Here is a 22,929-nt window from a genome sequence, read left to right on the forward strand (position 1 = left end):
GCCATTTGAGTACAGTGAACTCATTGTCATGTTCAAGAAACCAATCTGAGATGATTCGAGCTTTATGACATGGCGCATTATCCTGCTGAAAGTAGCCATCAGATGTTGGGTACATTGTGGTCATAAAGGGATGGACATGGTCAGCAACAATACTCAGGTAGGCTGTGGCGTTGCAACGATGCTCAATTGGTACCAAGGGGCCCAAAGAGTGCCAAGAAAAAATTCCCCACACCATGACACCACCACCACCAGCCTGAACCGTTGATACAAGGCAGGATGGATCCATGCTTTCATGTTGTTTACGCCAAATTCTGACCCTACCATCCGAATGTCGCAGCAGAAATCGAGACTCATCAGACCAGGCAACGTTTTTCCAATCTTCTACTGTCCAATTTCGATGAGCTTGTGCAAATTGTAGCCTCAGTTTCCTGTTCTTAGCTGAGAGGAGTGGTACCCAGTGTGGTCTTCTGCTGCTGTAGCCCATCTGCCTCAAAGTTCGACGCACTGTGCGTTCAGAGATGCTCTTCTGCCTACCTTGGTTGTAACGGGTGGCAATTTGAGTCACTGTTGCCTTTCTATCAGCTCGAACCAGTCTGCCCATTCTCCTCTGACCTCTGGCATCAACAAGGCATTTCCGGCCACAGAACTGCCGCTCACTGGATTTTTTTTCTTTTTCGGACCATTCTCTGTAAACCCTAGAGATGGTTGTGCGTGAAAATCCCAGTAGATCAGCAGTTTCTGAAATACTCAGACCAGCCCTTCTGGCACCAACAATCATGCCACGTTCAAAGGCACTCAAATCACCTTTCTTCCCCATACTGATGCTCGGTTTGAACTGCAGGAGATTGTCTTGACCATGTCTACATGCCTAAATGCACTGAGTTGCCGCCATGTGATTGGCTGATTAGAAATTAAGTCTTAACACACAGTTGGACAGGTGTACCTAATAAAGTGGCCAGTGAGTGTAGATCAGTTTATAGATCCATCTCAATTTGAGATAATGGCTTTCTCTTTATGTAGAGCATGATAAGCTTCATGTCTGATATTCTTGATACAGAGCGCCAAATGCATACAAATAGTTACATAATGAAATGTCTGTCTTCATTAACCTACTCTCTGCAAGAACTCTTACTATCTTACTATTGCTCTTATCCATTCTCGTCTGGACTATTGCAACTGTCTGCTAATCGGTCTCCCTCTTACCTACCCCCCCCCCCCTCCAATCCGTCCTGAATGCAGCAGCCAGGATCATATTCCTCACCAACCGTTACAGCGATGTTTCTGCCCTGGGCCAGTCGTTGCACTGGTTGCCCATCCACTACAGGGTCAATAACACCTCAATCATCTCTGTCCATCACCCTACCAGTGCCCTCTGTTCCGCTAATGACCTGAGACTATCATCCTTAATTATCCGAACCTCCCACTCACGTCTCCAAGCCTTCTGGTGTGCTGCACCAGTTCTCTGGAATGCACTACCCAGGACAATGTGATTAATTCCCAATACCCACAGTTTTAAGCATGCCCTAAAAATGCACTTTTTTATACTGCCATATTGCCTCACCTCACTTATCCTTTCAAAATTTTGTTCCAAATCTAGTCCCTATAATCTGGTCACACCCTCCACGCACTTAAGTTGTCTGTGTCTGTACTGTACACACACCGGCTGGTGACCGATTCATGCAGCGTTATGTAAATCCCCTATTATATTGATGGCTGTACTGTACAATACAAGCACACTTTACCATTCACTTTTCGTGTCCCCCCTATTCCCTCATAGATTATAAGGTTGCAAGAGGCAGGACCCTCACTCCTTTTGGCATTTGTTAAATGAGTTACTCTGTAATGTCTATTGTCTGTATAAGTCGCTTCTGTAATGTAAAGTGCTGCGGAACATGTTGGTGCTCTAGAAATAAAAATTAAGCATATAAATCCTACATTAAACTTAAGGCAGTGTGTCATCAGAAATATACCTATTGTGTAAATCAGGTTATTTTTTTTCCATATCATGATCTACGTTAAAAATAGAAATGAGAAATCTTGCAATTGTTACACTGGCCACTGTTGGATATTTGCGACTTATATCTTCCTGTTTCAGGAAATCCGCATGCTCATAAGCAGCAGTAGACTGACTCAAACCCTATCTCTTGTATTGAAGCATCTAATGAGCATGTGGAAAGGTCGTTGTGAAGGGAGGGGGCGCTGTGACGTCGCCTAATGTTATTGGTGGAAACGGTTATCAGCTGTGTATAGAGGAATTACCAGTCATTGTAATCCTGCCTCTGATGATAATGAGTCTGCTGAAAACTCTACCTGAAAGGGCAGGAACTGGGAGTCTAACATATTGGTCAGTGGCTAGTTTGAAAATTACATGATTAATCAATTTTTTTTGTATATAGACATGATATAGGGAAACATTAGAATCATTAAAACCTGATTTTAAGCAGTGGCGCATTACCTTTAAACCTGTTTACACTAAGCTGTTATGCTCCTCCTAGTGGCAGCTGTAGGAATTCTAGCATTTAGGATCTGATTTCTCAGTCTGAGATTACAAAAATTGCGTTGTTTTTTTTTTTTTTCTGGGGGGGGGGGGAGGAGGGTAATGGGGTGGTAACAGCATAAATGTTGCCATTCATATCCATTAAAGTTAGTAGGGCTGACCTGCAACACCACGTACAAACCATAGACAGAAATGGCGCTGCTGCTAGAAAATGAAAATATAACTTTTTTTTTTTTTTCGTTCCCTGGAAAACCCCAGTATCTGTTTGGGATTTGGAGCAATGTATCACAACCACCAAGGAAGACTGTTATTAAAAATATATTGTGGACAGAATGTTAGACTGGAAAACAACATGGGGTTTGTAAGAAAGAATTGAAAAGTTTACCATTGGAAGGATTTTATGATGAGCGAATTCACTGCCTAGTTGTACCTAGTTTTCACCTTGTGCAGTGGTAGATGGAAACTGAAAATTTTGGGGGTGGGGGGTTTAACTATCCTGTCTTTACCAAACTTTTTTTTTTTTTTGTTACCAGCACGTTTATTATGGTCTGTTCTCTTCCCTCTGGTAGGATCTGATCCAGATAGTAGGAGATCCTTGTACCATGTTTGGTAGGATGAACTCAACTTCTTGCTTCCTTTTCAATGTTCTGTTCTTGGTTTCTTCTGACTTTGTGACCACATTAGTAGATCCTTGTGTGTGTATATCTGCTCTGTTTCCACTAGGAGTCCCCATAAAACCTACGTTTTCCTATTGTAGGAGGACTTTTAGTTCACTTGTGGTTCATACACTTGTTTTTTGTTTTTGTTACTGTCCAGAAATTTGTGTTTTTTAATCAAGTTATGCCATAAAAATCCATAAAATCCATGAGCAGCTGAAGTGCTTCTTTTTTCTATCACACTTAGGCGGCACTTTTTTTTTTTTTTTTCCCCCAAGTAATTTAGGCTAACATTGGACTTCTATATCCACAGCCTGACCATGGGTCTCCTGAAATGAGCTTGTCGCCTCCTAGGTCCAGGCTTTGGTGTCTGTATCAGGAACACAGAAAAGCCATAAACCTTCTGGACACCTATTAGTGTGTGTGCACACTGCGGATTTTGCTGCAGATCCGCAGCGTTTCTGGCCCTGCGGGTCCGCGGCAGAGTCTGCTACGTTGTACAGAACAATTTTACTCTATGTAAAATGGAAACCGCTGTGCACATGCTGCGGAATTTTCCGCGGTTTTAAATCTGCAGAAAAATGACATGTCACTACTTTTCTGCAGATTCCGCTGTGATAAACCGCAGGCTAATCCGCAGCTAAACCGCAGGTCTTTTGATCTGAAATTTACCTGCGGATTTTACAAAATCCGCTGGGAGAAATCCGCAGCACCTAAAAACTACGTGTGCACATACCCTTAGGGTCATAGACGTCCATTTTTCATGTACTTTGTGTTTTTCACATACTTCTTATACTCTGTGGAGCTGTTCATATCTGTGTTCTTACTGACCAAGGGTCCATTGTGTCAGCTATCCAATGAAAACATAGGGGCAGAGTTATCCGTTAGGCTATGTTCACACGTTACTTTTTTTAATGCTTTTTTTATATGCAAATTTTAGCTCCCTTTTACAGAACCAGCAATGTGTATGAGAATTCAGAAATCTCACGCACGCAGCTTGTTTTTTCCTCTTTTGTACAATACCTTGGGTTTTGCAGTATGCGGCAAGTCGTTTCGTTCAGCATTTTTTCCTCGTTTTTCAGCCACTGAAAGCAATGGGTGGTGCAAAAAATTCTGCAAAAAAAAAAAACTGCAGTTATCAGTTTTTGCTGCATTTTTTGTGCCAAAACCTGATGAAGTAGAATGAGATTTTTTTTTCTTTTATCCACTAACCTTTATCAGCATACACAAGAGATGAATGTACCCTGACAAGAACGCAGCAAAAAATGAGCAAAACCTGCTCTTTTGCAACAAGTTTCTTAGCGCCAAGAGAGCAGGGTTTTCCCGTGGAAATAAATGCATCAAAAACGCAACGTGTGAACATAGCCGAAGTCATAAGCTTAAAATTACGTTATATCACTCGTGTCTATTTATTTTTAAATCAATGCTGGCAAAAAGTAATTTTTTAAGTTGTTATTATGGTTTACTGCCCTATTCAGCATTCTTTTTCCAAATTGTCTTCATTATTAAAAAAAAAAAAAAAGAAAACTTCTAAAGGCTGGGCGCAGATGACTTCTCAGAATTTCTCAATCTTCTCCATTCTCTCAGTATGTGGAAAACTCTCAGTATGTGCAGTCCAATGTTTTCCACAGACTCATTAACTTTGCCTGGCCGAGTGCGATCTGAATATCAGATCAAATTCAAGGATGCTGAGATTTTTTTTTTTTTTCCCCCCGGACTTGGAACGGTAAACCTGCGTCGACAGAACCAGGGATGAAGAAAAGTTTCTGCCTTTGAGATATTTATCATAAAGTATTGATATCATAGAAAATATCTGTGATTCAAAGCTAATCCCTATTTATACATGGTACCGAAACTGTCCCTACAACCTTACTAAACCTTCTCCTATGTAATGCCGCGTTGTACCAGCGGAGTGTGATTAAGAAGGTAACTGGAAGCGAATGTCTCCCGATCTTCGTGGAAGGGTCTTTGTCCCGTCACCTTTAGCTGACCTTCACTTGACAATACTGGTGAAAGTCCTCTTTGTAGTGAATGTGAACAGTGGGGTATCACACAGTTTCCCTTGCACCTAGCTGCTATGTAAAGTTATCTATTGTCCCCGGGGAATACGTGGTCCCCTCTGCGACTTGCTGAACTGACAGAATGCAAAACCCAGGATCCTTCCCGGCTACTTTCATCAGATTCTTAGTTAAATTGGATCTTTTCTAGATCAAAAGGTTAAGAAATTCCGCTTCTTGGTAATCACTCTCCCTAAGGCAAATCACCCAATGATAGGCGTTTATTAGAGGTTTTTATATTTTTGATTAGTAAATCACGATACAGAGAGTTTCATGATATTTTGACCTTTCTCTTCTTTCTGAACATTGAGCCTGTATTTATAAGGTTAAAGTGTTTTATTCTCACTCAGGGTTTTGGAAGTGAAAGATCTTCTGAATGAGCGGAATATTTTAAATATGGGTAACTTTTATTTTTGTCTTCAATTTATGTTCTAAAATATGTAGTTGTGGAATCAAATAATCACACAAATGAGCAAGGCGACCGTTGGTATATTACTTAAAGCACATTTATCAGTGGTATCTTCCCTCCTGAGCTGTCTATGTGGGCATGTAGGTCTTAGGAAGCTGAATACAATGATATCTAGATATCTGCAATCCAATGCTTTTTTTTTTTTTTTTCAAGAGAAATTCACGTGTTTCTTCTTGTTGCCCTTGGAAAAATAAATAGCGGGCTAAAAAATCGTTTTTGAGGGGAAAAAATGATTTTTTTATTTTCACTGCTCTGCATTTATAACCTGTGAAGCACTTGGTGGTTCAAAGTGCTCACTACACATCTAGATAAGCTCCTTGGGTGGTCTAGTTTCCAAAATGGGGTCACTTGTGGGGGGGGTTTCTCCTGTTTAGACACATCAGGGGTTCTCTAAACGCGACATGGTGTCCACTAACGATTGGAGCTAATTTTCCATTCAAAAAGTCAAATGGCTCCTTTCCTTCCGGGCCCTGCCGTGCGCCCAAACAGTGGTTTATGACCACATATGAGGTATCGGTGTACTCAGGAGAAATTGCCCAACAAATTTTAGGATCCATTTTATCCTGTTGCCCATGTGAAAATGGAAAACTGAGGCTATAAGAAAATTTTTGTGAAAAAAAGTACTTTTTTTTATGGATCAATTTATGAAGCACCTGGTGGTTCAAAGTGATCACTATGCACCTAGATAAGTTCCTTGGGGGGTCTAGTTTCCACAATGGGGTCACTTGTGGGGGAGTTCCAATGTTTAGGCACACAGGGACTCTCCAAACGCCACATGGCAACTGCTAAATATTCCAACATGTTTTCCATTCAAAAAGTCAAATGGCGCTCCTTCCCTTCTGAGCCCTGCCGTGCGCCAAACAGTGGTTTATGACCATATATGAGGTATCCGTGTACTCAAGAGAAATTGCCCAACAAATTTTAGGATCCATTTTATCCTGTTACCCATGTGAAAATGAAAAAATTGATGCTAAAAGAAAATATTTGTTGGAAAAATTAAAATGTCCATTTTTTTTCCTTCCACGTTGCTTTAGTTCCTGTGAAGCACCTGAAGAGTTAATAATCTTCTTGAATCTAGTTTTGAGTAGCTTGAGGGGGGCAGTTTTTAGAATGGTGTCACTTTTGGGTATTTTCTCCCATATAAACCCCTCAAAGTTACTTCAAATGTGAGGTGGTCCCTAAAAAAAATGGTTTTGTAAATTTTTGTTGTAAAAATGAAACCCTTAACTTCCTAACAAAAAAAAATTTTGTTTCCAAAATTTTGCTGATGTAAAGTAGACATGTGAGAAATGTTATTTATTAACTATTTTGTGTCACATAACTCTCTGGTTTAACGGAATAAAAATTCAAAATGTGAAAATTGCAAAATTTTCAAAGTTTTTGCCAAATTTCTGTTTTTTTAACAAACGCAAAAATTATCGACCTAAATTTACCACTAATATTAAACCCAATATGTCACGAAAAAACATTCTCAGAATCGCTAGGATCCTTTGAAGCGTTCCTGAGTTATTACCTCATAAAGGGGCATTGGTCAGAATTGCAAAAAATGGCCAGGTCATTAAGGTCAAAACAGGCTGGGTCATGAAGGGGTTGGTATATATGCAGCATATAAACGCATGTTCACATTGGCCATAAAGCGTACAGAACCTACAAAAGACAAAATGAGAAAAACACTGCTGTAATTAAATAAATAAAAAGCAAAAGTGCATTTTAAGTAATACAGAGTTCTTAGTAATACTGTTATTTGATCAAATATAGCATCAAAGCCGTCCCACCATCGACAAGGTGACTCTGATTGGGGTGGTCCTACACTGTCTAATATTAAAAACCTTAGGATTTTGGCTGCACTAAGGAGGTGGGAACTTACAATATAATCACTTACATGTTTGTATTGGGGTCGAACATTGAGGAGGATTTGGTCTTGTATTTTTAATGAAAGATGTATTTGGTGAGGAAGAGAAAAAAAAATTCCAAAAATGTTTTGTAAAAAAAAAAAAAATTATATATATATAATATACATTTAATACAAAAACCTGATTTAAACATGAGGTCTTTTTCTGATGACACATTACCTTCAAATATTAAAAAAAAATTTAATATTTAATTGTGGGGGGAAACCAGAGTATCCGGAGGAAACCCACGCCAACACGGAGAGAACAAACAAACTCCTTGCAGATGGGAAGACCAATAACTGTGATTTACTGGTCTGTTCTGTTGGTGTATATTCACATATGGCAGATTTCTTGTCTGAACTCTGCCCAACTTATTGGAATAGAATTGTGGTGGCAAACACAAGGTTTTTTTGCAAGATCATTTCAGATGAATGGAAAGACTAAAGGCCTTGTCACACTAAGCGAGATCGCTGCTAAGTCACAAGTATTGTGACGTTATAGCGATCTCACCAGCGAGATCGCTGTGTTTGACAGTGACCAGCGACCGGCCCCCCTGCAGGGTATCGCTGATCGTGCCCGAAATGTCTGGACATTTTTTTGGTCGCTCATGTCCCGCAGCGTACCTTGTATCGTCACGTTTGACACAGCCCAACGACCTCGTTAGCGACTCACAAGCAAGACAAAGGTGTGGATTTGCGTTCCCGTTTCCACGCCTCCCTCTGCTCCGATTGGTGGTCACTACAGCGTCCTGATTGGCAAGCTTTCTTTTAAAAGAAGCTAACATAGTAGCGCTTCAGTTTTTTGTTCCTGACCCGGGTGTGTCCTAGTTCAGATCCTGTTAGCGTCCAACAGCTGCGACTCCACATTGTCTCATCTGCTTTACCATCAGCGTTGCTTCTATAGCCAGTTTATGGTAGGTATATTTTGGGGTCTCAACAGCGTTTCCACATATATATAATTTTTTTTTTTTTTTGCTTTATTTTTTTTAAACTTTTTAAATTTGTGCTCCAGTTGCTATGATGGGAGGGTGTTTTTTTTTTTTCTTTGTGAGAACAAAGGGTCATGCATGGGCAGCCATTTTAGGCTGTATGAAGTGAACACACCCAACACCCTGTATTTTTCTGTAATTATTTTTTTTTTTTGTGGTATACTTTAAACAAAGTTCCATTCATGTTCGTAGTGTTAACCTTTTTTCTTCTTTACAGATGTCTTACAATAGTGAGGAGTTCGTTCGGGAGATGATTGAGCTGTATCGGTCTCTTCCATGTCTTTGGAAAATAAAGTCCGCCGAGTACAGTAATAGGATCAAAAAAAGGGAGGCGTATGAGAAGATGATTCGCCTCTTTAAGCGTCATAAGCCGAACGAGAAGGTGGACGAAACTCTTGTTAGGAAAAAAAATCCCGTCTCACCGCACCGTTTATAAAAAGGAGCTGAACAAGATCGGGTGCCGGCACAGATGAAGTTTATGTGCCCTCGCTGTGGTACTACGACCTACTCGGCTTCACCCGTGACCAGGAACTTCCGAGGAAGACCGTGTCTTCCATGCGGCCGAATGTGCAACCTGACACAGAGATCGAGAAAGATCCAGACTCCCCTGTTGGAGATGTAAGTACCTTCTTTTTTCCAAAAAAAAAGTGAATTATTATTTTGCATGTACATGCCGTATTTATTGTGAAAAATATTTAATCTAAAACCTTAGCATATGGACCACCAGTCATTGAAATTTGCGACATATTTGCCATTCTTTGCTTAACGTTTTTTTTTTGGTTTCTTTGTTCCCACATCAGCAGTGTCAACAAGAACAGGCCACGCAAGGGAGTGACACCTTCACCGAGTGTGAACGGAGTATGGAGGACGCATTAGAGGGGTCGAGTCAAGAACCTGCTCCCCTTACTGTATGTCGACGACAAAATAATGCTCGCAAAAGAAAGGGAACTTTGCCCCCGTCCCAAGACCTGATGTGTTTGGCCAACCAAATAATGGCAAGCTCGGCCATGGACAGCTTTGCCAACTTTGCAGCTGATCGCCTTGGTAAGCTGGATGCAAACCAGAGGAAACATGCCGAAAGGGTCATTTTTGAAACTTTGAGTAAGGCGGATTCAGGTCGACTGGATGAAAGTTCTGCCGTTAAAAGTTTGATCACCCGTGAGCCTTCTTGGCCACCTTCATGGACACAAACTCCAGAGCCACTGCGGAGCACACCAGTGCGGAGGATTGGGCCACCGCAAAACCATCCCCAACCGCCACCCAACCACCATTTTCCTCACTACTGTCGTTTCTCTCTGAACTATCTTCTCCACCCTGGCGTGGTTTTTCAAATTTAGATAATGAATATGAAGACTTATAATTTTTTTTATTCCCCTTTTTTTCGTAACAGTTTTAAAATATATTTTATTGTTTTTTAATCTTTTGTAAATATACTATATAATTAAAACTTTTTTATATTTATTGTTTGTTGTATTTTAATAAACTTTTACTGTATTTGCACTTTAATTGACTGCATTCTTCATTTTACTTTGCCTATTTTGATTAATACCCAAAATAGTTTGTATTTTTAAGTGGAACCTAAAGAGGAATGAAAAGCTATCATTCTTGTGAGCGAGGTTTTTTTTTTTTTTTTTCTTTTTTAAGAGAAAACGCAACAATTGATATGAAACTTTTTTATAGCCTGGGTTTCAGCAACTTAAGACCATGTAGAAAATAAAACAAGAACTAACACAACAAAACAAAAATAAAAAAAAAATTAGCGTCTTCCGCCCCGTGGTTGCGCCGCCGCCGCCCTTAACAGTAGCTGTTTGTGGTCCTCAACAGCTTGGGTCACTCTCCTTAGTAACTCCAGGGACTCTTCAGGTGTTGGGATTCCTATGGTGTGAAATGGTAAAACTTTACAATTCTAAACATGCTACATATTATTGGTTACTTTTTAGTTTAATAAACTCTTACGGTTTCTCGCACCCTCCGATTCTTCAGAGGATGAGGGGCTTATGTTCCATCCGGATCCTCGTGCATCATCTTCTTCGTTTTCTGGTTTGTCTGGCAGTGGCACCGGCTCTTCTTCTTCTGTGCCAACTTGGCTCTCAGTATCTGGAGGACAAAAACACAATTAACAATAGCACTGGTACTCTGCGGGTCTGTGCAGGTCCTGGGTGGGACTTTTCAGGGACTATACTGGGGTCCGTGTGTTTATGCAGGTACTAAGCGGGTCTGTGCAGGTCCTGGGTGGGACTTTTCAGGGACTATACTGGGGTCCATGTGTCTGTGCAGGTACTAAACGGGTCTGTGCAGGTCCTGGGTGGGACTTTTCAGGGACTATACTGAGGTCCGTGTATCTGTGCAGGTACTATGTGGGTCTGTGCAGGTCCCGGGTGTGACTTTTCAGGGACTATACTGGGGTTCGGTTGTCTGTGCAGGTACTAAGCGGGTCTGTGCAGGTCCTTAGTGGGGCTTTTCAGGGACTATACTGGGGTTCGTGTTTCTCTACTATGTGCACTCACCACGATGGGAGACCATCAGGGCACGGACAATGGCGATGCGGCTGCTTGACCGGTATCGCCGATCTGCCAGCTTCTTTCTTATCTGCTTGGTGGACCGATCCACACCAAATTGCCTGGCCAAGCCCCACCTAATCCTCCGCAGTACTGCCTGCTTATGGAGGACAGGGTGTTGATTTTGCTGGGTGCAGGCATAATCTTGCTCATCCACCTCCCTGATGAGATACCGCACCTCTGCGTCACCTCAGTGACTAGAACGCCGCCTGGTCGCCATGTTCTAAATTGCTAGGCCGCACTAAGGTCATAACACACGCCCACGACGTTATAGCTCCACCCACATTTATTAACATGCGGCGGCTTCTCGGACGCTATAGGGTCCTCCAAAGGTTTTCCCTATACAGTCATGGTCTGACGGGGGCGCTTTTGCGTCCCGAAACCAAACCACTTTTTCACATAGGCATATATTAATATTGTGTACAGAATGTGTGTGTGTGTGTGCGCTTCAGTTTGTGATTGTGTAGTATGTGTATTATTAGGTAAAGACACATTTATGGTTGTGTGTCTCAATGTGTGTAAATGGAATAGTATGTACCTTCACATGTTTTGTAAAGAAATAAAAACACCAAAAAGTGTTTTTTTTAATTAAAAAAAATTATTATAACCTTTATTGAACAGCAAAGTAGCATAATTTTTAAATACGGTAAAAGAAAAAAAAATCACTGCTGATGCTGCCAAGCAACAGCGCCAGGACCATTGAAATAATGGGAATACTGTTCACGGCAGGTCTTGGCATCCTGTGTGTATCTGCCGGGTCCTAAAGGTCGAAGGCCTGCTATTGCAGGAGTGGTCGAATGCCATTCCCCCAGCTGAACTTCGCCATTTGTTGCGTCCACTGAGTCCATGAACCCTGGTGGACAGTACGAACTGGAATCTCGCCGACGGAGAAAGTTATGGAACACACAACAGGCCATCACCACAGAGTCAATTGAGTCCAGTTTCATTTTTATTGGCGTGTGCAATACACGGAACCGATTGGCCATGATCCCAAAGGCATTTTCAACCACTCGACGGGCCCTTGACAAGCGGTAATTGAAAATATGTCTTTCTGCCGTTAGAGTTTTTTGGGGGAACGGTTTAACAAATGTGGATGAAGCGGGAATGCCTCGTCGCCGACAAAACAAAGTTTGTTTCCTCGGGTGTCGGAGTTTGGAGGCAACTAAAAGTCTGAGCCAAATAAACGTTCTCCAAAATGGGTATGCTCCAAAACTCTCCCATCGGAAACCCTTCCGTTCATGCCGACGTCCACATAAATAAATTCATACTTGGCGTTTACAAGGGCCATCAGGATGATACTAAAATAGCCCTTGTAATTGAAGAAGTATGACCCGCTGTTGGGCGATGCAGACATGTTTGCCGTCCAAAGCACCACCACAATTAGGAAACTGCCAAAGTTCCTCAAAATCGGAGGCAATCTGTTTCCAATCCTCGTCCGTTTTTGGAAAATCCATGAAGCTGCGTAGACACTGGAAAATCGCTCTGCATGTCTCCGGAATAAGAACACTGAGGAGGGGCCTTGAAATAGCGGCTGAGAAATGCAGGTCCTGAAGTGAGCGCCCGGTGGCCAGGAATCTCAGCGTGACTGCCAATCTTTCATCTACGGGGATGGCAGCACGCATTTTTGTATCCCTCCTTTCAATAAATGGAGTAATTAGCTCCAGTAAATAGATAAACGATTCCTCAGACATCCGCAGGTAGTTCCGGAAATCGTGTGGATTTTTGTCCTGCAACTCTCTGACTAGCTGCATGTGCGACAATTCGGACCTCCTCTGCAGCCACTCTCTGGTCCACATGCGACGTTTTCTTTTGGAACGCCTCTCCAGGGTCTGGGCTTCATCACGACGGCGAGCTTCCTCTGCCAACAAGGCAGCCACCACAACCGAACACTGTGCCTTGTTCATGATGGAGCAAACTGCCAAAAATAAAGTTGAAATATTATAAAAAGTTAGAAAAAAAAAATCACAACAAGGTATGTGTGATGCTAAATTGCATACCATCCTATTAACCGGGCGTGGCTGTAACATTCTTTCTCAAACTAAAATTGCTGACCATACAATTGCATACCATTGTATTACCGGGCATGGCAGTAACGTGCTTTGACCAAGATGGCTGACCATACAATTGCATATGGGCGTGCCATTTATGTGTCCACCAACTAAAATGGCTGACCATACAAAAGGCGAATAAACCAAAGCCCTCCCTCAAGTAGACCAAAATAGACCCCAAAGATGCATACCGTCAACAATGAGTAGGCATCTGGGTAAATCAATCTGGAATCACAGCCCGTGAACGCTATTTGGACAGCCGGTGAACGTAAATAGGACACCGGTGATTGCTACTAGGTTCTGCTAGCCAAAAGACTCAGGAACAATGAAATGAAGCGCTAGTATGTCACCTTCTTTTAAATGCAAGGCCGCCAATCAGGACGCAGTAGCGACCACCAATCAGAGCTGTGAGGGCGTGAAAAAGGGAACGCAATCCCTGCCTGTGTAAATACAGCGTCACACAGTACATCCCTCATCGAGGTGTAAATCATCAAGAAGACATGCTATGTGACAGGGTCCCAACGACCACCTGCAAAGGTCGCTATGGCACGCCAGATCGTTGTGCCGTCGTTGGGTAGATTGGACTGTTTGACATCCCAATAGCGACCACATAGCGATGCGGCAACGATCCCTGTCATGTCGTATCGTTGTCGGGATCGTTGTAGCATCGCTATGTGTGACGGGACCTTAAGAGGTTTCAGAAACAAATCTGCACTTGTGGATCATCAGCTGCTGATTTCCTTTGGTGCTGCTTATCTTTCCATTGAAGCTTTTGGGTGTATTCTCACGTTGCAAAAAAGCCGCGGATCTTCTGCTCCTTATTTGCTGCTTTTTACAGTGTCTGCATAATGCATGAGATGTTAAAAAATCTGCAAAAAGAAAAAATAATTGCAGCAGAAATCGAAAGAAGCGGCAGGTTTTTAGATCACTGCATATTCATTTGTGCTGCAGATATGCAACGCAAAGGGGAAGATGTGGGGCTCTTGGCACATTCATCACGAAAATATCCTTAGCGGTAAATATTACAGAAGTGAACCTCCACTTCTGTAGACGTTCCGTAAAAATGTTCTGTGGGAATGTACTCTTCAACTGTTAAGTCTCATTCAGACATCCTGTGCCAATCAGTCCTAGCACAGACCGGACGGGACTCTCCTGACCCCCAAGCGTGACCGCTTCATATATTTCTGTGAGGCTGCTCCGCTCTGGTCAGGAGACCCGCAACCAAGTCTATGCATTAGGAGTCCGATCTCTTAACGATTTTTCCGGGTGTCTGAACGTGCCCTTACTATGGGCTTGCCCGAGATTTTCTACAGTAACTTGCGATGATGCAAATTTAGGGACGATTAGGTCAAGAATTTTGTGGTTATCTCTTTTGGAACCACCAATACTTGAACTTGCTGCAGTGAGCAGGTAAGCCAACAAATTACAACAATGCAATATCTAACAATATACTGTATATGGGTATGTTTTTCTGCAATTTCAATATTTTGCCTTTCTGAAAAAATACAAATGACGGTCACGCAGGGATATTCATTAGACCATAAAATCGATTGTAAATCCACGCTATTAAAGTTCAACTATCTAGAAAATACCATTTTGACTTTTTTTTATGTTCCTCCAAATTTTAACTTTTTTAATCTAATTTAAAAATGGCAGGAAAAAGAAACAAAAAAGCAATTTTTTTTTTTTTTATTGATGTCAAGGCAGGATGAATTGGCTGGAGGAAGCATGTTTATAGACTGTGTGAAGAACTTTGTCTTTGTGTGGGAATGTTGGTGACACTGTTGTGGTTTGCTTGAATGAACTGCAATGACGCTACTAATAAGGTGCCCCGCTGAGAACCACAGAGGGGCTTATTCAGACCTCCCACCTCTGCCATTCAGCTCTAGTTCAGTGTGGCTAATTTTTCCCATTCCTTCAATTCTTTTGGCCTCCTTACAAACAGAAAAGTCAACTTTCACACCGAATGCCTGATAAGTGCTTTAGGAAATAATCGTGTAAACAGTATGTTACCTTCTGACCTGCAGCTGATACCTTGGTCTGGGACAAAACCCCCAAGGCTATTGCATTAGGCATGGCTATTAGGGGAATAATGCAGCCGATCCTCCTTACAAAGTACCCTGAGAAATGGTTTAGCTAAATCCGTGTGCCCCTTGTCACATGGACTTATGCTCAGCTGCCTCCTACTTTAAGTTGCATACGTTTATCCCAAGGGGCTTTTTTTCCGTCTTTTGGTGCATATCTGGAGAAAGTATCGCTGTCATCAGTACTTGACTCATGCTACTGTCAAAGTTTTGTCCTCTTTTACTGAAATGAAGCTTTGCAGTGAAATGGTAGTGGATGAGTTAATGACCATAAACATTTCCAAGAAGTTGAAATCAAATTGAAGTCAACATTTATGTATAGTGCTTAATGGATATTACATAGATAATGGATATTAGATAGCTCATAGATAATGAGTCGTACTGTAGGTATTAAATGATCGATATTAGATGATGGGTTGTAGATATTTGTTCGTTGATTTGGGGTTGTTGATTTTTGGATATTGGGTCATAGATATTAGATTATTTATATGGCACCATTGATTCCATGGTGCTGTACATAAGGGGTTCCATACAAAACCCAAATATCACAGTAAACTAACAATGATATACTGGTACAGAATGGGTGAGAACCGAATAAGTGTGGAGGAGAGGAGGTTTTGGGGAGACCGGAGCTAATTTGAGGGAAGATATCAGGAGATTAGTTTGGAGATGTACGGAGGAGAAAGGTTATGGATTGTTTTGTAGGTCAGTGTTTGTAGTTTGAACTGTATACTCTGGAAAATTGGAAGCCAATGGAGGGATTTGCAAAGTGAGGAAGAAGAGGATTAGTGAGGCGTGAGATGAATTAGTCGAGCAGCAGAGTTATGGATTGACTGTAAAGGTGCGAGAGTGCTAGAAGGTAGGCCACAAAGAAGGCTGTTGCAGTAGTCGAGGCAGGAGATGAGGGCATGCCACAAGCATTTTAGTAGATTGAGGGTTGAGGAAAGGATGGATTTTGGAAATATTTTTGAGCTGAAGGCGACAGGAAGTGGCGAGAGCTTGGATGTGTGGTTGAAGGACAGGGCACAGTCGAGGGTTACTCCGAGACAGCGGATTTCAGGCATAAGGGAATGTGTGATGTCATTTATTGTGATAAAGATGAGTTCAGGTTTGTCCACATTGAGCTTTAGGAAACGAGATGAGAAGGAGTACATGGCTTATAGACACTCCGGGATTCTTGACAGCAGAGAGGTGACGTCTGGGCCAGAAAGAGAGCGCGGAGTATCATCAGCGTACAGATGGTACTGTAAGCCATAGGGCTTGTCCCAAGCCAAGGTTATAGATGGAGAAGAGTAGGGGTCCTAGGACAGACCCTTGAGGGACTCCAACAGAGAGAGGGCGGGATGAGGAGGTAGTGTGGGAGGAGGTAGTGTCGGAGTAGGAGACGCTAAATGTCTGGTTGGTAATGTATGAGGAATCCAGGATAGGGCGAGGTCTTTGATGCCAAAGGAAGAGAGGATCTGTAGTGGGGAGGCAGTGGTCAACTGTGTCGAAGGCAAAAGACAGGTCAAGGAGGAGGAGTATAGAGAACTGTACGTTAGCTTTGGCTGTAAATAAGTCGTTAGTAATTTTGGTCAGGGCAGTTTCATAGGAATGGTGGGGACGGAAGCCAGATCGGAGTTTGTCAAAGAGCGAGTTAGATGACCAGTGGGAGGAAAGTCCAGCGCGAACATGCTGCTCAAGGAATTTGGAAACGAATTGGAGCAGCAGTATTGGGCGATAGCTGGACATAGCGGTCGGGTCGAGAGTTGGCTTTTTTGAGGATAGGCTTGATGGCGGCATGTTTGAAAGCATGATGGATGATGGGTCAAAGATATTTATTACATATTGGGTCATAAAGAGATATTAGATGAATATTTTTAAATGGATGATATTTTTCATTCATTGCATTGAAATAATTAATTTACAGACGTTGTAGCCACTAAATTAAAGATCTGTTTGTGTTTTTTGCGATTCCTGTAGTTTGCTCCTAGTACACATACCCTCTCTTAGGTCAGTTCAGATCATTGCTATAGTTCCAGAATGTGAAATGTCAGAATAATACTAGAGTCAATGATTTACTTCAGCTTTTCTTTCAGCACATACTCAGTGGGTGAGAAGTTTATATACATGTAATCAGTATTGGTAGTATTGCCTTTATATTGTGCGACTGGGTGATGTGATCAGTCAGTCCTTGTGCTGCCTCCATGCAGGTCCTGGTAATTTTCTCCTGCTCTACACCAATCACATAGATCAGTGTGGGGCAGGAAGAGAGAGGGCAGCTCTCTCTGATCGGGAAAGACTATATATAAAGTGGGTATTTATTTTTTTTAGCATGAGTTTTTCTTGTTAAAGTGCATCTTAAAGTCCCAAAAATGCGAGAGAGATGTATGTGTGCAAAGTTGTAAATCAGGTGGGAAAAATAGGACTCACTGGCTTTCTCTAGGAGTCCTGATAGTATTTACACAGCTTTTATATTACTGGTAATAAAAACCACACTACTTGGGCTTGTTCATGTGACCATAGTTTTGGTCTCAGTGCTGTCCATTTTTTTCAGTGTTATTCAATGGGGCGGTGCAGATGACCGATTTCTTTTTTTACTGACAGACTTGCAGCCTGCACAAATTTCCTTTAAAAATTAGATGACACTCGCCCATCGTGCCAAAACGGAGCCGCAATACAGCATTTGATTTTTACGGAAACATTGCAATTCTGTAACATAGGAAACTGTAAATGATTAATGTCTGCCGCTGTTAAAAAGATTGTATACGGTGACAAGTGAGAAAACAATTGTCTCAAGTTTTCAGAATAACGCCACATTCAGTATTTGGTCAGTATTTTGCATCTGTATTTTTCACCCACTCCAGGTTTTCGCTTACAAATACTGATGTAAAATACTGACCGAATACTGAACATGTGAACTTGGCCCAAGCTGCGCATCTCTATCCAATGTAGCCTTCATGAACTGTAGCAGAGCTCTGTTGTAGGGATAGGCACTCTTTATGACCTTGCAGCCGCAGTCTTTAAAAACACGCGAGGACCAAAAATCAGGTATTCTGTAGAGTAATTGTGAATGAGCGCTGCTGTCTGCGATGGTCACCCAAGCCACAATTTCATTAAAGTTATAATAGGAAACCATCAGCAGGTTGATGACTTCTTCCATGTAATACATTTTTCTGAGCTAAAAAAAAGGACTAGCTGAAAAGAAAGAAAAAAATAAATGTTAGATTTGACCAGAGGTGGAGCTTCACTTTACATGTACAACATTTGCCAAAAATAAAAAGCTGTACTTTAAGAGATGGCACATTTTGATGAAACTCTCCCTCGAAGCATCACCGGGTTCTAGAGAGCCATTCTAAAATTTGCCTTTTAGAGCGCTCCCGGTGATGTATTGCGATATTGTGTTACACCGCTCGCACTGTTACTAGTTCACCTCCTGCTCACCCTTTGTGGCATGAATCATGCTATTGTTATGATGCATCCCTTGTAGCATTTACCAATGGATGCCCTCACAGGGACGACTTATGGCTTCTTCATGGGATAACATTTATAAAATCCTTAAGCTGCAGCCATAAAGCTGCGGAGTAGAAGAAGCCATTCTAATTTATCACGACTTTTCTGTATTTATTTTGGTTATCACAAATCTATCTGTTCCTGCCCCAAAGTCTGAATATTTCAGCTGTTGTGTTATCTGGGATGAGGAGTATTACCTGTTGCCGTGCCATCCATTACTGTCAAGCGTGGGATAAAAAATGACATTAAACTAAAATCTGGATTCTCTTGATCTTTAAAAAAACCGGAAGCTCAGTGAGCGTCTCATACGCTGGGTGTAAAGCAGGAGTCTAGCCATAGGGGGCGCAAAGGAGGTGAGTGCATTGGAACCCAGACACGAGTAATATAAATGGCACTTGCTAAATTGGGTGGTGTTGTTACAGACATTAGGTTGGGTCCCAGAAACTTAGAGGATTTATCACCTTTAAGAAAACTGCATACATTAATAACGGAATGTTAGACCTGATTAGGCTGTTGTACTCACTGTGAAAATTCATGGCAGAATGGCTGTATAATCCTGTAAATAAAGTTAGTCAAATGTTGGCATTTGCCTGTAACAGCAGCAACCAGAGCTGACTGTTTAAATGGTATATCCAGGACTTTCTGAAAAACAAAAAACTGCCTAAGCACTAATGGGAAGGTAGTTGCTACCTACCTGCCTGTTGTGCACGGCACCATTCTTCCCGGGTACAAAGTGATCACAGACTGTTCCTGCTGACGATTCAGCTGCCTCCTTTACGTCCTGCAGTGTCGACGGGGTGGGACTTCCGCCTTCATTCTGATTGACAGCCTGCTCCCCCAGTTAGGCAGTGGGAGTCCGGCTGTCAAGAGAGCAGAGGGGAAAAGAATCTGTCAACGAGACATCAGCAGAGGCAGCTGAATCGCCGGCAGTAGCAGTCTGTGACCCCTCTGTGCCAGGGAATAACTGGTGCCGTGACCACTACCTAGCGTTGATGTGATATGCTTCTGTTCGTTTGAATTTTTTTCCTTTTTCTTTCCTTTTTCTATTAATCTGTAAATGGACATCCTTGATAAAGGCCAGAGAGTTGAAACGTTGGAAATTTTGTCTTGTCCATTTTCTTTGTTGGCTGTCGACTTTTTCAATCATTAGAAACTGTACAGAAGCGTCATTTTTGAGTGCCGAAGGAGTGGACTATAATCTGTATCCTACATTTCCTTCTGAGCATCTACATCTAATGAGTGGAGTGCAAAAACTTCTGACTACTTTTACTCCGTCTGGTTACCGCCAGTTTTCAGCTGATGGCACCGCTGGACATCTTCCAATTTTGAAGGAAAGTGAGCATGATGTGACTCATCTGCTGCACTAAACTTCCTTGGCCTACAACTGCATAATTGGTCCTCAACATTGCTCATTTTTGGTGTCTTCAGTGCTGAGGAATATGGCAGATGATTATCCATCATGAACTGCCATTAGGGAGGTGACTGTCTTCTTCTAGAACATGATAACAACCTCAATTGAACATGCAACCAATGTGATTAACAACCATTAGCGTTAAGAAGAACAAAGAAGTGATACAGCCCCACAGAGCTCAACATCCTCCAGTCTGTCTAGGATTACACGAAGAGAGAGAAGGATTTACACAAGTGACATCCACAGAAGATCTGTGGTTAGTCCTCCAAAATGTTTGGAGCAACCTCCTGCTGCGTTCCTTCAAGTGTATGCAGGTGTCCCTAGAAGAACTGATGTTTTGAAGGAAAAAAAAAAAAAAGTGTAGCTATCTCTTTTGTTCATCCACTTTGCAATTTTTATGTTTAATGATAAAAAAAGATATATTTTTTAAAAGCATTCTTTGAAACCTTTTTCAATGCCTGCCTAAAACTTTTTTTTATACAATACTGTATATATTCTGAAATATTGTACTTTTTACACTGGGTTATACAGGCTATAGAAGAGACTTTTCAGCAGTCTCATTATCAGAAATTGCACACGTAATAAATGTTAACACCTCTATATACAATAGATAACACAGGATCCACCAATGATAATAAGTGATGTTATCATGATAAGTCTCCCATATTGGATCTTATCCAATTTATGCTTCTATATGAACAAATGGGGTCTGAGTCTGCTGCTAATGTCCATGTGAAGTCTGAATCGAAGGCCGGGGTCACACTTGCGTGTGCAGTGCGAGTGACTCGCGTATCAATACACGGCACTGCCGCCGGCACTCGGGACCGGAGTGTGCGGCTGCATGTATTTCTGTGCAGTCGCACACTCCGGTCCGAGTGCCGATGGCAGTGCCGGGTATTGATGCAAGAGGCTCGCGAGTTTATGGCAGTGCACACGCAAGTGTCACCCCGGTCTTATGGACCTAGTTGCCAGTGTAAAAATTTCAAGGTTTTTATTTATAGATAGCGATATGAATAATAAAAAAAAATAGCAAAACCCCAAATTTTTCTTAAAAATATAATTTAATCAATAAGCTATTTTTTGATTAAACAGTCCCATTGAGAGTTTAGATCCTTAACGAGGAGATAAATGTACAAGACAGTCAAGTTTTTGAGGGGTATTTGCCCCTCATTCTTCTTTGAAGAACACTTTCCACTATGCACAGCCAGCACAAACCATAGCTGGAACACTCAGGGCTGCCTTTCTATATCTTCAGGGCAAAGCATGATCTTCTGAACCGAGGTGAAACTTATCATTTTTATGAAATCCCTAAATGTGTTAAAGTAATGTAATTGAGCTTTAATTAACTGATATCTTTTTGTTTTTGGCCCAGATTTTTTTTTTTTTACTCCATCATTTCTGACTTGTGATATCCATTTAGTTAACAAGCCGTAAGTAGCAGATCTTTGGCAAGAAGTGTCAATTTAAAAAAATGACTTTGGGGAAAAATTAGCTGCACATACCTTCCTTGAAAAATCAATTTATTTAAAAAGCAATCCGTCACGCCTTTCTGCCGCTTTACCAACATTCATTATTTTTATGTTAGCTGTAAATGACCTTGAGCAATGCCAAAAAATCGAAATGAATTACTGAAATTGGCAAAGGCCAAAATGTCTTTGCTTAAAGTTAATGTGTTATGAATTGTGGTGTGAACCTAACAGGAATGGTTAGAACTTTTGGGAGAAAAATGGACTCATGTTCTTGTGACCGGTATTGACACCTGCTTGATATATATACGACATTGATTCTAGTTAAATTTAAGAAATTATTCAGTCGTCGTGTTGTATTACCTTTCAAAATACCCTTATTTTTGTTTGTCCAGCCCTGTTTTTTGTCATAATGAGGCTCCCGCTATTCATCCAAACAATGGGCGCTCAGCTCGGCCGATAGCTTGTGTGTTCTCTACGAGAGGACCGCCACCACACACGTTTTAACAGCAGCTTATATCCAAGTGAACAAGAAAATTGGCCATTGTAAAACTAAAGTTATGATGACAGGAGAGAATCGGGAGGCCCCCGTACAAATTAGACATCAATCCGATATCGGCAGATTTGGCCCACCATAGTCAAATTTGTATGGGGGCCTTCAGGCCCATTTCCTACTACATTTGCTTGAAATTGCCATTTGGGTGTGTTAAAAACTCAGTTCGATCTTTATATTTATATATTCTATCCATGGGGTTGTTTCAGAAGCAGATACATTGATTTTTTATGAATGGGACAGTTGCAGATATTTCTACGACACTTCTTCCTAAAAGCTGTCGTGTTCACAATCGTAGCCTTTTTTTTTTAATTCCAATATTGATTTTTTTTATTGAGCCTTTTATTCATTAAAAGTTGTTTAAAATGCTGTTATGTGACTGACGTGGTTTCATTTTTTAGTATTACAGATCATCGATTCGAGAAAGCTCCTTACTTTGTCTTTGGAGATTTTAATTTTCGACTGGATTTAAAATCAGTGGTAGAGGTAAGCCATGTACAGTTTGCTCCATCCTTTATACAGTGGAAATGATGAACCAAAATCTAATGATTAACTGATTATTTTATAATCCTGCTTCTGTCATTTACCCCCTTTTATGCACTTAAAGGATTATCCGGTGAAAGTCCAGAACAACTCACTTTTTACGGCATTACAACCCGCACACCTGACGGACATGCGTGCATGATCGGCAGGAATGCTGGTCGTAATGTGAATGGCTCTGCTGTTCTCCAGATATTCTCCTTACGTAGAATTTTTAA

At 41.5% G+C, this 22,929-nt stretch overlaps 1 protein-coding gene across 5 annotated transcripts in view; it reads left to right on the top strand.

The window, feature by feature from the left end:
* INPP5A (inositol polyphosphate-5-phosphatase A) overlaps window positions 1-22,929 on the top strand; it is a 485,401-nt gene that overhangs the window by 335,136 nt on the left and 127,336 nt on the right. For all 5 annotated transcript variants that reach the window (XM_073546403.1, XM_073546401.1, XM_073546399.1 and 2 more), the window contains one exon: window positions 22,573-22,657. In XM_073546403.1, coding sequence (XP_073402504.1) covers window positions 22,573-22,657 — 85 coding nt within the window. The remainder of the gene's footprint in view (window positions 1-22,572; window positions 22,658-22,929) is intronic.

Source organism: Dendrobates tinctorius, unplaced genomic scaffold (genome assembly GCF_039654945.1).
Source record: "Dendrobates tinctorius isolate UK_male_01 unplaced genomic scaffold, ASM3965494v1 ptg000147l, whole genome shotgun sequence".
NCBI classification, from domain to species: Eukaryota; Metazoa; Chordata; class Amphibia; order Anura; family Dendrobatidae; genus Dendrobates; species Dendrobates tinctorius.